A 13,892-nucleotide genomic window follows, 5' to 3' on the forward strand; every position below is an offset into this window, starting at 1 on the left:
TTACAGTAGTGGCAGAGCATGTTGAATAGGACATGCTCAAAATTGTCGCTGAAAGTCAAAGAAAGTAACTAATTGAATTGCTTGGCAGATCCCTATTCCAAGAATATATTTCTGTTCTTGAGATAACTGCCCAGACATCAGCCATCCATGACCAAGATCACAAGCATCGACCTCTGCCAGCACTGTGGTCCCTAAACAAAACATTGGTGGGGAATTTGGTCCTTCACAAAAAAAGTTAGTTGTGTTGCATTACAAACAAATGAAATGCCATTGAACTAAAAAATAGCCAATTCGTCTCTCTATTTCATGTCAGCTTTAGCTGTGTGTTAACTTGTAAACAGTGTTTTATTAACTGTCATCCTACATGGAGAGTTAACAGCAACATATCCAGTGCAGTGGGATCTTCTGAAGAGGAGAGTGACTTGCGTTGAGTCTGGAACTTAGACAGAGGAATCCATCTGACACTCTCTAGACTCTGGTACGTGCCCAGTTCCTTCAGGGTCACGATCAGTACATTGCCATGCTTGTCTTTGATGGGTTCAAAGTACACCTGGCCAAGATTTTGGGTTCCCAGCAGTCCCTGAAAATAAAGAGAATTTAAGAAAAATTAGGATCAGAAAAGCAGCAGGGCTAAGTTTTTAAATTTTTACATTATTTTATTACAGTGTGCCTGGCAAGGCCATCATTTGTTACTCATTCCTGATTGCCCTTGAGGTGGTGAGCTGCCATTCTAAGCCACTGCAGTTCATCTGGTGCAGGTCCACCACCTTGTTGTCAGGCAAGTGAGTTCCAGGACTTTGACATGGTTACAGAGAAGGAAAGGTGACTTTCAAAGTTAGGATAGCGTTTTGTTTATTGTTTATTTCAGGGAACTTTCAAGTGACATTTTTCCCTTGTATCTGCTGCTCTAGTCCTTCTAGTGGCAAAGGTTGTAGATTTGAAATGTCATGTTAAAGTAGCATGTTGAATTGATGCAGTGCATCTTGTACATGATGTGGACTACATCCACAGTGGTGGATGTAATTAATATTTAAAGTGGTGAATCGGTTGCCAATGAAGAGGGTTCTTTTCTCCTTGTTGATGTTGAACGACTGGTTCATTGTTGAATTTGCATTCATCTAGGTATATGAAGAGCATTCCATCACATGCTTGACTTGTGCCTTGTTGGTGGCCAGATTTTGTTGAGTTAGGAGGGGAGTTCCTCACTGCAGAATTCCCAGACTCTGACCAGTTTTGTATAGTTTTTTAAATAGCTGGTCTAGTTCAGTTTCTGGTCAATGATAACCTCCAGTATATTATGGTGGAGGATACATTGATAGAAATGCAAAAGAATATCAACGGAGGAATGTTAGTTTCTCTCATTTTATATATGGTTATTAGTTGATGCGAATGTTTCTTTCCACCCATCCAGCCCAGCCTAAATGCTACCCAGACCCTGCATCTGGAAACACATTGCTTTAGTATCTGAAGAGTCTCCAAATAGTATTTAACAGTGTGCAAATATCAGCAAACATTTAAGAAGCACCTAAAGATGGTTGGGTCTGTCATGTCAATTATGATGGTCACATAATCAGGCACTCATCAGGGACTGTTTAATCCCATGAGTTAGCTTATTTAAGACAGTGAGTCAATAAAGTGTGGTGCTGGAAAAAGCATAGCAGGTCAGGCAGCATCTGAGCAGTAAGAGAGCTGATGTTTCAGGCTTAACCCTTCATCAGGACCAGATTAAGGGTTAAGCCTGAAACATCGACTCTCTTGCTTTTCAGATGCTACATGATCTGCTATGCTTTTTCCAGTGCCATACTTTATTGACACTGACTTCTCCAGCATCTGCAGTCCTCGCCATCTCCTATTTAAGACAGTGAACCACAACAAATTATGAAGCAGATGTTATAGCAAACCAGCTGATTTGCAGCTTGCAAGCATATCCCAGACTGTCAAGCAGAGTCGCAACATTGTATCCACACATGGAGTCCTTAAGAGGTGAATTCTGTTATTTGGAAGGTATACATACAACAGCACCTAAAACTCTATCCTAGTGACTGCGATATCAGTGTGATGGGGATGACATGATTGGCTCCAACAATCATAATCACTTTCCTTTATGTCAGGTTTGTTGTGACTTTCTAGCAATTGATACAACTGAGTGGCTTGCTTGGCCATTTCAGAGGGCAGTTGAGAATCAACCACATTGCTATGGCGCTGGAGTCACACATAGGTAAGGATGGCAGATTGCCTTCCTTAAAAGGACATTAGTGAACCAGATGGGCTTTTCTGACAATTACAATGGTTTCATGGTCATCAGTCAACACTTAATTCCAGATTTTCTTTTATTGAATTCAAGTTCTACCATCTGCCATTTGAACCCAGGACCCCAGAATATTATTCTGGATTTCTGGATTAATAGTCAAGGTATAATAGCACCAGCTCCTGATCTCATTACAGCCTTGGTTCAACCATGGACAAAAGAGCTGAATTCCAGAGGTGAGGTGAGACTGACAGCCCTTAACATCAAGGCTGCATTTGACCAAGTATGGCATCAAGGAGCCCTGGCAAAACTGGAATCAATGGGTATCAGGGGGCAAACACTCCTCTGGTTAGAGTCATACCTGGCACAAAGGAAGATGGTTCTGGTTGTGGAGTGTCATTCATCCCAGCTCCAGGAAAACTCTGCAGGAGTCCCTCAGGGTAGTGTCCTAGGCCCAACAATCTTAAGCTGCTTCATCAATGACCTTCCCTCTGTCATAGATCACAAGTGGAAATGTTTGCCAATGATTGCACAGTGCTCAGCACCGTTCACAACTCCTCAGGTACTGAAGCAGACCATGCTCAAATGCAACAAGATCTGAATAATATCAGGCTTGGGCTGACAAGAGGCAAGTAACATTCATGCCACACAAATGCCAGACAATGACCATTACCAATAAGAGAAACTCTAACTACCGCCCCTTGACATTCAATGGTATAACCATCACTGAATCCCCTACTGTCAGAATCCTTGGGGTTACCATTGATCAGAAACCCAACTGGACTCACCACATAAACACAGTGGCTACAAGAACAGGTCAGAGACTAGGGATACTGCAGCAAGTAACTCACTTCCTCACACCCCAAAGACTATCCACCATCTACAAGGCACAAGTCAGGAGTGTGATGGAATACTCTCCATTTGCCTGGATGGGTGCAGCTCCAACAACACTCAAGAAGCTTGACACCATCTTGCTCGATTGGCACCACATCTACAAACATTAAATCCCTCCACCACTGGTGCTCAGTAACAGCAGTATGTACTATCTACAAGATGCACTGCAGAAATTCACTACAGTTCCTTAGACATCACCTTCCAAACTCACAACCACTTCCATCTAGAAGAACAAGGGCAGCAAGTACTTGGGAACATCACGACCTGCAAGTTTGCCTCCAAGCCACTCACCACGCTGAAATATACCGCTGTTCCTTCAAAGTCATTGGGTCAAAATCCTGGAATTCCTTCCCTACCAGCTTTGTGGGTCAACCCATAGCAAGTGGACTGCAGCGATTCAAAAAAGCAGCTCACCACCACCTTCTCAAGGGCAAGTAGAGCTGGGCTATCAATGGTGGCCAGCCAGCAAAGCCCAAGTCCCACAAATGAATTACAAAAAAAGGTTTGTTTCAACCAGTGGAAATTTAATTCCCACTGACATCAATTTTGCTAGGGCTCCTTATTGCCATACTCAGTCAAATGTTGCCTGATATCAAGGATCGTAACTGTCATCTCACTTTAAAATGAGAAAATATAGGACAAGTTACGTAAAATTACTGACTTCCCTTGAGATTAGAAGGTTGAAGTCATATGAATTAAGTTTTTAAAAATGGTAACAGGATTTCTTCCAGGTGGAAGATCTGGATAAAGAAGGGATAATATTTTGGGAGTAAAATCAGGAAGAGCAGTAGCTAAGTGTGAGGTGATTCACTTTGGTAAGAGTAACAAAAAGATGGGGTACTGTGCTAATGGTCGGATACTTGGTAGTGTGGATGAGCAGAGGGATCTTGGTGTCCATGTACACAGATCTTTGAAAGTTGCCACCCAGGTAAGTAGTGCGGTGAAGAAGGCATATGGCGTACTGGCTTTTATTGGTAGAGGAATTGAGTTCCGGAGTCCTGAGGTCATGTTGCAGTTGTATAAGACTCTGGTGCGGCCGCATCTGGAGTATTGTGTGCAGTTTTTGTCGCCATACTATAGGAAAGATGTGGAGGCACTGGAACGGGTGCAGAGGAGGTTTACCGGATGTTGCCTGGTATGGTAGGAAGATCGTATGAGGAAAGGCTGAGGCACTTGGGGTTGTTTTCATTGGAGAAAAGAAGGTTTAGGGGTGACTTGATAGAGGTGTACAAGATGATTAGGGGTTTAGATAGGGTTGACCGTGAGAACCTTTTTCCACGTATGGAGTCAGCTATTACGAGGGGGCATAGCTTTAAATTAAGGGGTGATAGGTATAGGACAGATGTTAGAGGTAGGTTCTTTACTCAGCGAGTCGTGAGTTCATGGAATGCCCTGCCAGTAGCAGTGGTGGACTGTCCCTCTTTATGGGCATTTAAGCGGGCATTGGATAGGCATATGGAGGATAGTGGGCTAGTGTTGGTTAGGTGGGCTTGGATCGACGCAACATCGAGGGCCAAAGGGCCTGTACTGCGCTGTATTCTTCTATGTTCTATGTTCTATACAAAGGACAAAGGAATCTAGATCATTCTCGCCTCAAAGGTTGTAGATGACGGTTCAGTTGAAATTTTCAGGCTTGAGATTGATATATCTTTAAATAACAGAGGTCATAGAGTCATAGGGATGTACAGCATGGAAACAGACCCTTCGGTCCAACCCATCCATGCTGACCAGATATCCCAACCCAATCTTGTCCCACCTGCCAGCACCCGGCCCATATCCCTTCAAACCCTTCCTATTAATATACCTATCCAGATGCCTCTTAAATGTTGCAATTGTACCAGCCGCCACTGCTTCCTCTGGCAGCTCATTCCATACACGTACCATCCTCTGCATGAAAAAGTTGCTCCTTAGGTCTTTTTTATATCTTTCCTCTCTCACCCTAAATCTATGCCCTCTAGTTCTGGACTCCCCGACCTCAGGAAAAAGACTTTGTCTATTTACTCTATCCATGCTCCTCATAATTTTGTAAACCTCTATAAGGTCACCCCTCAGCCTCCCACGCTCCAGGGAAAACAGCCCCAGCCTGTTCAGCCTCTCCCTATAGCTCAAATCCTCCAACCCTGGCAACATCCTTATAAATCTTTTCTGAACCCTTTCAAGTTTCACAACATCTTTCCTATAGGAAAGAGACCAGAATTGCACGCAATAATCCAATAGTGGCCTAACCAATGTTCTGTACAGCCACAACATGACCTCCCAACTCCTGTACTCAATACTCTGACCAATAAAGGAAAGCATACCAAACACCTTCTTCACTATCCTATGTACCTGCGACTCCATTTTCAAGGAGCTATGAACCTGCACTCCAAGGTGTCTTTGTTCAGCAACACTCCATAGGACCTTACTATTAAGTGTATAAGTCCTGCTAAGATTTGCTTTCCCAAAATGCAGCACCTCGCATTTATCTGAATTAAACTCCATCTGCCACTTCTCAGCCCATTGGTCCATCTGGTCAAGATCCTGTTGTTATCTGAGGTAACCCTCTTCGCGGTCCACTACACCTCCAATTTTGGTGTCATCTGCAAACTTACTAACTGTACCTCTTATGTTCGCATCCAAATCATTTATGTAAATGACAAAAAGTAGAAGACCCAGCACTGATCCTTGTGGCACTCCACTGGTCACAGGCCTCCAGTCTGAAAAACAACCCTCCACCACCACCCTCTGTCTTCTACCTTTGAGCCAGTTTCTATATCCAAATGGTTAGTTCTCCCTGTATTCCATGAGATCTAAACTTGCCAATCTGTCTCCCATGGGCAACCTTGTCTAACGCCTTACTGAAGCCCATTTAGATCACATCTACTGCTCTGCCCTCATCAATCCTGTTTGTTACCTCTTCAAAAAACTCAATCAAGTTTGTGAGACATGATTTCCCACACACAAAGCCATGTTGACTATCCCTAACCAGTCCTTGCCTTTCCAAATACATGTACATCCTATCCCTCAGGATTCCCTCCAACAACTTGCCCACCACTGACGTTCTATAGTTCCCTGGCTTTGAATATGTTATTTTGAATATGGGTAGACTTATGAGGCATAGCAGTATAATTGAGATTGAGATCAACCATGATCTAATTGACTGACAAAATAGGTTGAAGGAGCTGAATGACCTCCACGTATGTTCTTCAAATAAAAAAAATGATAGTCAGTAGTTTTCCATTACTGCATTAATCAATATTATTGTCATCGGGTCACAATCCTGGAACTCCAAACAAACAGCAATGTGGGCTGAAACAATTCAAAAGATAGTTCACCATCATCTTCACAAGTGGAACAGAGGTGGACAATGAATATAGGTCTTGCCAGTGACACCTGCATGTTATTGAGATGGCATGATGTATGTCTTTCTCAGACTGACTGACAATTACCTTTAGAACAGGATATTAAACAAATAAATTGAAAAGGGCTTTAAAAACTTGCTAATTAACCCGTTAGTATGTTTCAATATATTGAATACGTGGTTTTACATTTTTTTAACACTTCTCTTACATAAATGAACAAAGTACTATAAAGAAAATTTGAAGATCACTTGGGATACAATCCTTCATAAAGTTTGTTGAAGTTTTCCCATCAGACCATGTGTTGTTTATATGCTTCAGTTGACAGGCACCCAAGTGATCAATATTAAATACTGCTGGGGCAAGTAAAACACAGTTAGATACAAAATAAAAGTTCCCTCTAGTCTAGATTGTCCCATCAAATGTGCTTGGGAAAGGTGCAGAACGGGTTACATATGAAATTTCTTCATTCTACATTGTTGCCTCAAACATTCCTGGGACAGGTATATTATAGTGTACATCTGCAGAAAAGGTCTCCTAGCTGATGCATCTTATTATATTCATTTCTAGGATGAATGTGGATATATGAATATGAATGATAAGGTCAGAATATATAGCTTTTAAATAGAGATTGAATTATGTCATTTCCTGGCTCAATTGTCTTTCATCTCTTATGGCTTAAAACTTTGTTTTCAGTATATTAACATTTTACTTTAAGCAATGTTTTGCAATTCCATTTAATCTAAGTCTACAAGAAGGATATATTCAGATTAGTAGACTAATTTGGTGCACAGCAGGAGAATTCTTGGCATGTAACTGATATGTAGTGTGGGTGCTGGAATCAGCTTTTAAACCAGCCACAACCAAGTACCCAATCCTGTATATGAACCAGGACAGCTGTGGCACGCCACATTCAGCCCTCACCCAACTTCCACAGAGCTATAGCTAGAAGAATGCTAACAGATTTTCAGTAAGTGGAGAGAATTACCCATTTCCTTACAACCTCTATAAAGACTTGGAGTACCACATGAATAGTGTCATATGTATGTAGATGGGCACAGCTTTATTTCTGATGTAAGACAGAATGTTTGCAAAACAATGAGCACAGGTGGCAATATCTTCCAGCATGGACAGGAGAAATTGGGGAGACGATAAAGAGTAGTAGTGGATCTACATTGTACTTACAGGAGAAATGCTGACTGGAGTGATCCTTAACTAAGTTTAAAATTACAGTTATTTCCAATTAACATCAGAACCTCAATGCCAACTGCTGAACATTTCCAATAATCTCCAAGTATAAAGAGGAGTGGCATTGGAGCAGGCAACTGAGAAATTCTCAAATGAGTTGGATAAAGTATTTAAGTTTGTAAAAGAAAGGCAAATGAACATTAATATAGACAATTGTTAAAATGTCATGAAACAAACAGATAGGCAGCAGACACACCATACTTTTACATTGATTTTTAATGTAGTAATACCTCAAGAGATGGATCCAAGGAATATTATTAACAGAATAATTTGACATTGAACCATGTATGAAGATACTAGAGCAGACAAGGTAGGTTTTAAGTTTGTACCTTAATAGGGAAGGTGAGGCAGACAGGTTCATACAGGATGTTCAAGAGCTTTCAGTCTTGGCAAGCCCTGAGTACAGAGCCACCAATGTTGAAGTAATGGCTTCTCAAAAGGTCAAGTGGCAGAGTGTAGTTATCATGGAAAGTTGTAGAGTTGGAGGAGGCTACAGCGATAAGGAGGGGTGAGACCATGGAGTGATTTGAATACAAGCATGAGAATTTTAAAATCAAAGAATTGTTTTATAACCAGGAGCCCACATAAGTTAATTTGCAATCGTTAATGTACGAATGAGACCTGGTATAAGTTAGGATACAGGTTGTAGATCTTTGCATGTGCTTAAATTTATGAAGGGTAGAAAATAGGAAGTCAACCAGGAGTGTGAGAGAATAGTGATATGTGGATATAAACATGGCACGGATGAAGGTTATGGCCTCACATCTACTGATGCAAGGGTGGAGTCAGGTGTTATTATGGAGGTGCAAGTAGGCAGTATGAGTGATCATGGACATCTGATCAGTAATTCATCTCAGGATAAAATCCAATCAGTGAATGGAACAGGATAAGGTGGGAAGAGATTCTAGGAACTTAAGATTTCATGTTGAACATGTTCAACTACTGAATAGCACAATAGCAAGGCAGAGAAATACAATAAAACAAACAGAATATTATTTGAAATTGAGTATTTAAACTTGAATAAAGGAACACAGGTTCAATCTTGTTAAAACGTAAATATAGGCCTGAATGTTGTTAGCAAAGATTAATCAATGTGTGAAATTGATTTCCAGATAATGTAGATGAGACAGAAATCCATGAATAATTTATAAAATAATTGGATACCATGGTGATAAGAAGCAGTCAGCCTTAAGGTTTCTCTGGTTGGATGACACACCAACCATCATCTGTCAATATTTTTCAGCAGTAGAGGTGGCCTGATACCAGGTGTGCCCAGTCCATCATTCCCTCACAGTAAGCTTACTGCCCAGTTTCTCTCTGATCCATAGTAGGCTTGTTGCCCGATCTTTTCTGTCTGAGACCGAGCATAGTTCCCAACCTATTGCTCCCTGACATGAGTATGCCTTATCCTTGTCTATCATTGTCTGTACAAAGCTAGGGGGAGAGAGAAAAGAGAGTTTAAATATATAAGATTTTCATTTTTAAAAAATGGAGAACTTCTCTAACACTTCCCCATATATTAGAAACATAGAAGCCATGTACATGGCTGGGGAATCAGTTATAGGTCAATACAATCCATTCAAATAGCTTCAACTGCTGTGGACGGAATGGGTGTGATGCACCAGGAATAGACCTCACACAGCAGAGGTTCAGTATTGGATGTCTCAGTAACAATCTGAACTGTTCCTCATATTCTACGTGTGGAGCAGACAGCCATAATTGCCCAAAACATCAACTTTTCTGCTCCTCGTTTGCTGCCTGACCAGCTGTGCTTTTCCAGCACCACTCTAATTTTGATTCTAACCTCCAGCATCTGCAATACTCACTTTTGCCATATTTTCCTTAGCCTATCTTCAAAGCAATTGATCAGAGCAATCTTGGGATATATACTTTCATCACAAGCACAGTCCAGATGTAAAAGTAAATATGTTTGCCTCTTTCATATATGTTAGAGTGTGTCCTATTGTTAGTCAGTTTAAGACCATTAACTCCAGTTTTAATGATTTATGACATCAGTTGCATTCTAGTGTTTCTTGTATTATTGAACATTTTGTTCAACTCCTCCTTTGGCATATAATTGAAGTTCTCTTTAGGTTTTATCTTACTTTATATTAATCTGCAGTAAACTGAACATGAGAGTCAGATAATTTGGTTTCTGTGATGCAATCAGTGAGCTGCTCATCTCAGCTTTCAGAGAGCCCAAAAGAACAATTAAAGCTGATGAAAAGACAGTTCTGGTCAGAAATGTTGATATTATGTGTAGAAAGCCTTACTGACATCTTTAAACTAGGCTATTTGATGAGGAACTGAATTTCTGCCTGAATTTACAAATCAGTACAAATCTGTCAATAATATGATGGCTGGGGAATACCTAACTAACAGTGATCAAGATATTATTAAATTCACGCTAAGAATTAAGAGTAGGTTGAGTCACAAACCAAGACTCCAAATGCCAGTCACCTCAGTTTTGAGGGAAATAAGGATAAGAGCTTGGATATGACCACATTAGACACAGCAAAGGGGAGGAAATGACCTTGTAGTCTTATTGCTAGACTGTTAATACAGAATCCCAGGTAATGTTCTGAGGGCCTGGATTTGAATCTTGCCACAGCAGATGATGGAATTTAAATTTAATGAACATCTGGAATTATGTATCTCATGGTGACCATGAATCCATTGACAATTGTCAGGAAAAAAACCCAACTGCTTCATTAATCTACTTTAGGGAAAATGCCATCTTTACCTGGTCTAGTTTAGATGTAACTCCAGACCCATAGCAATGTGATTGATGCTTAATTGCCTTCTGGGCAAGTAGAGATGGGCAATAAATGCTGGCCTAACCAGTGATGCCCTTATCCCATAAATGAATAAAAAAAGCTAAAATGAATCTAGGCATTGTTCAAGGAGTATATTTTAAAATACAAGACCAATAATCAACAAGTGTGGTCAACAAAATAGATTATAAAAGAATGGTCTTATATAGCAATTATAATATGCATGGCATTGCATCAGTCTACAACTCACACAAACAATAAACATTTTCTGACTTCATTGAAACTACACATGGAGTGGGGTATGGTTGCAATGGATCAGACAGGCTTAACAAGATATGAAGTGATTCTAATTAATGTCCATTCAGCTCAATGAACTGAGAAAACTTTCACTCACCTGAAGTTGAGCAACTGCTACAAGCATCTTATGACGAGCCTGCAATACTGACGAGCACGAAGATAAAGAGGGACACATACATTGACTTAGCCATCGACTATCTTCCCACATACATGATACCTGTGTTAGAAAGGAAGTGGTGAGCAGATAATGAGAATAATTATACTTTGGCTAACACAACTTGTGACTGATTAATAAACATTTCTGATAATCTGAATTCACTGTCATTCCTTGAAACACACTTATAATTCACCAGGTGTTTCACAGCTCGCAATATGCTTTGCATCACATTTTACATCAGAGGAGTAGGTGTAAGATTCTGTTTTTGGGTGCTGAACACATTTCAGTCAACACAATATGGCAATTTCAACCATCCACCGTCATATCCCTGAAAAGCATGCAACTGATCTTACATAATTTTATAAATCACAGTGCAGAGTATTGCATCTTCCCTAAACACGCAACAGGCCCACGCCATGAGTGAAAATAACAAGCTATATTCATATAGTACTTTAATGTAGTAAAATTTCATAAGATACTTCAATAGGGACATTACCAAATAATGTTTGACGCAGCCACATAAGAAGGTATGAGTGCAGGGGACCAAAATCTTAAGAATAAATTTCCAGGAGCCTTTTAAATGAGGAAAGAGGAACAGAGAGGTTTTAGAGCCATAGAGATGTACAGCATGGAAACAGACACCTCGGTCCAACTCATCCACGCCGACCAGATACCCAACCCAATCTAGTCCCATCTGCCAGCACCCGGCCCATATCCCTCCAAACCTTTCCTATTCATTTACCATCCAAATGCCTTTTAAATGTTGTAATTGTACCAGCCTCCACCACTTCCTCCGGCAGCTCATTCCAAACACGTACCACACACTGCGTGAAAAAGTTGCCCCTTAGGCCCTTTTATATCTTTCCCCTCTCACCCTAAACCTATGCCCTCTAGTTCTGGACTCCCCCACCCCAGGAAAAAGACTTTGTCTATATACTCTATCCATGCTCCTCATAAATTTGTAAACCTCTATAAGGTCACCCCCCCAGCATCCGACGCTCCAGGGAAAACACCCCAGCCTGTTCAGCCTCTCCCTATAGCTCAAATCCTCCAACCCTGGCAACATCATTGTAAATCTTTTCTGAACCCTTTCAAGTTTCACAACATCTTTCCTATAGGAAGGAGACCAGAACTGCATGCAATATTCCAACAGTGGCCTAACCAATGTCCTGTACAGCCGCAACATGATGTCCCAACTCCTGTACTCAATACTTTGACCAATAAAAGAAAGCATACAAAACGCCTTCTTCACTACCCTATCTACCTGCGACTCCACTTTCAAGGAGCTATGAACGTGCACTCCAAGGTCTCTTTCTTCAGCAACACTCCATAGGACCTTACCATTAAGTGTATAAGTCCTGCTAAGATTTGCTTTCTCAAAATGCAGCAGCTCACATTTATCTGAATTAAGCTCCATCTGCCACTTCTTAGCCCATTGGCCCATCTGATCAAGATCCTGTTGTAATCTGAGGTAACCTTCTTTGCTGTCCACTACATCTCCAATTTTGGTGTCATCTGCAAACTTACCCACTGTACCTCTTATGCTCTCATCCAAATGTTTTGACAGGGAGTTCCAGAGTTTAGGGCTTCAGCAGGTCAAGGCAATGCCACCAATGATGGATTGATTAAATACTGGCTCAAAAGAATAAGAGGAGATCTGATGTTTTAGTGTGTTGAAGGACTGGAGAACATTACAGAGAATGAGAAGAAAATACAAAAGAAAAATTTAAAATGCAGGCAATTTTTATCTGGGAGCCAATACAGTTTAGTGAACACAAGGGTAAGTGGGAATTGAATTTTGTTATATTTCTGTTGATTGTGAGATGGCTTTCCTCTTTGTTTCTGCTGTTTAGCATGTATATAATCTTGTCATTTGCCTTCACTTGGTTGCTTCCTCAATTTTAGTTTTGTTTAGTGTTGCTCCTCGCATGCTCTCCTTCATTTTTCATTGAATGAAATTTGCTGCCGTAACTTAATGACAATGATAGAGTGAAGGATGTGCTAAGCCACTAATACAGTTTCACGTGGAGACAACTCTGCTACTGGTCATTGACTGTGCCTTGTGAATGCCCAGCTGTGCACCGTGGTAGTACCATACAACAAAATGGAGGTTATCCTTGGTGGGAAGATGATTAGTTATTTCCACAAAAGCTGTATATTGGTTACTTTCACCAATACCTGTCATGGACAGATATATCAGTAACATGTAGATCAGAGAAGGTGAGGTCAAATAAGCTTTTCCTTCTTTGTTTCTCTCCAGAACAGTTCTAATCTGGCTAATCCCTTTTATTTTATTTTTCCTCCACACCTAACTTTATCCCATACAATATTATATATTCTTTCTTTTAAACTACAATGTTTGCATCATCCCCCACTTTTATGAAAACAGACATACAATATTCATTAAGAGCCATGCCAGCTTCCACCTCCAAACACAAGTTACTTTTTTTTGATCTGTACTCAGCTGTTCTTTTCTTAATTTCCCCTTGTTCTTCATATAAAGAGCCATAGAGATGTACAGCACGGATACAGACCCTTTGGTGCAACTCATCCATGCCAACCACATATCCTAACCTAATCTAGTCTCATTTTCCAGCACTTGGCCCACATCCCTCTAAACCCTTCCTCATCTTTAGGTTCTCCATGATTTTACTTGCTAACAATGTTTCATGTCCTCTCTTTGTTTTCCTACTTTCTATTTCAATTTTACCACAGCATTTTTTATACTCCTCCAGGTATTTTGTAACATTCAGTTTTGATATTTGAAAAACTTTTTGTTGCCTTATTTTACTTATCGGCCATTTGCTACCCAAGTGGACCAAGAATTGTGATCTAACCCTTTCTTCCTTTGAAACCTCTCTAACTCTTCCATTCATGTCTCCCAAAGCTTTGACAATGATTTACATTCAATAGCTGTTAGAAAAAATCAAAAATGT

General features: G+C 40.5%; 1 protein-coding gene across 13 annotated transcripts in view; it reads right to left on the bottom strand.

Annotated features, from left to right (window-relative positions):
* LOC122560664 (ankyrin repeat and fibronectin type-III domain-containing protein 1-like) overlaps positions 1-13,892 on the bottom strand; it is a 931,085-nt gene that overhangs the window by 69,553 nt on the left and 847,640 nt on the right. For all 13 annotated transcript variants that reach the window (XR_015760575.1, XM_087997831.1, XM_087997829.1 and 10 more), the window contains 2 exons: positions 10,897-11,016; positions 365-580 (listed from right to left, as the gene is read on the bottom strand). Coding sequence is in view for 12 of the 13 variants with exons in the window: in XM_087997831.1 (XP_087853957.1) it covers positions 365-580; positions 10,897-11,016 (336 nt within the window). In the remaining variant the exon portion in view is untranslated. The remainder of the gene's footprint in view (positions 1-364; positions 581-10,896; positions 11,017-13,892) is intronic.

The sequence above is a fragment of the Chiloscyllium plagiosum genome, unplaced genomic scaffold (genome assembly GCF_037043375.1).
Source record: "Chiloscyllium plagiosum isolate Xiang-an unplaced genomic scaffold, Cpla_swu_hap1 HiC_scaffold_20, whole genome shotgun sequence".
Taxonomy (NCBI): domain Eukaryota; kingdom Metazoa; phylum Chordata; class Chondrichthyes; order Orectolobiformes; family Hemiscylliidae; genus Chiloscyllium; species Chiloscyllium plagiosum.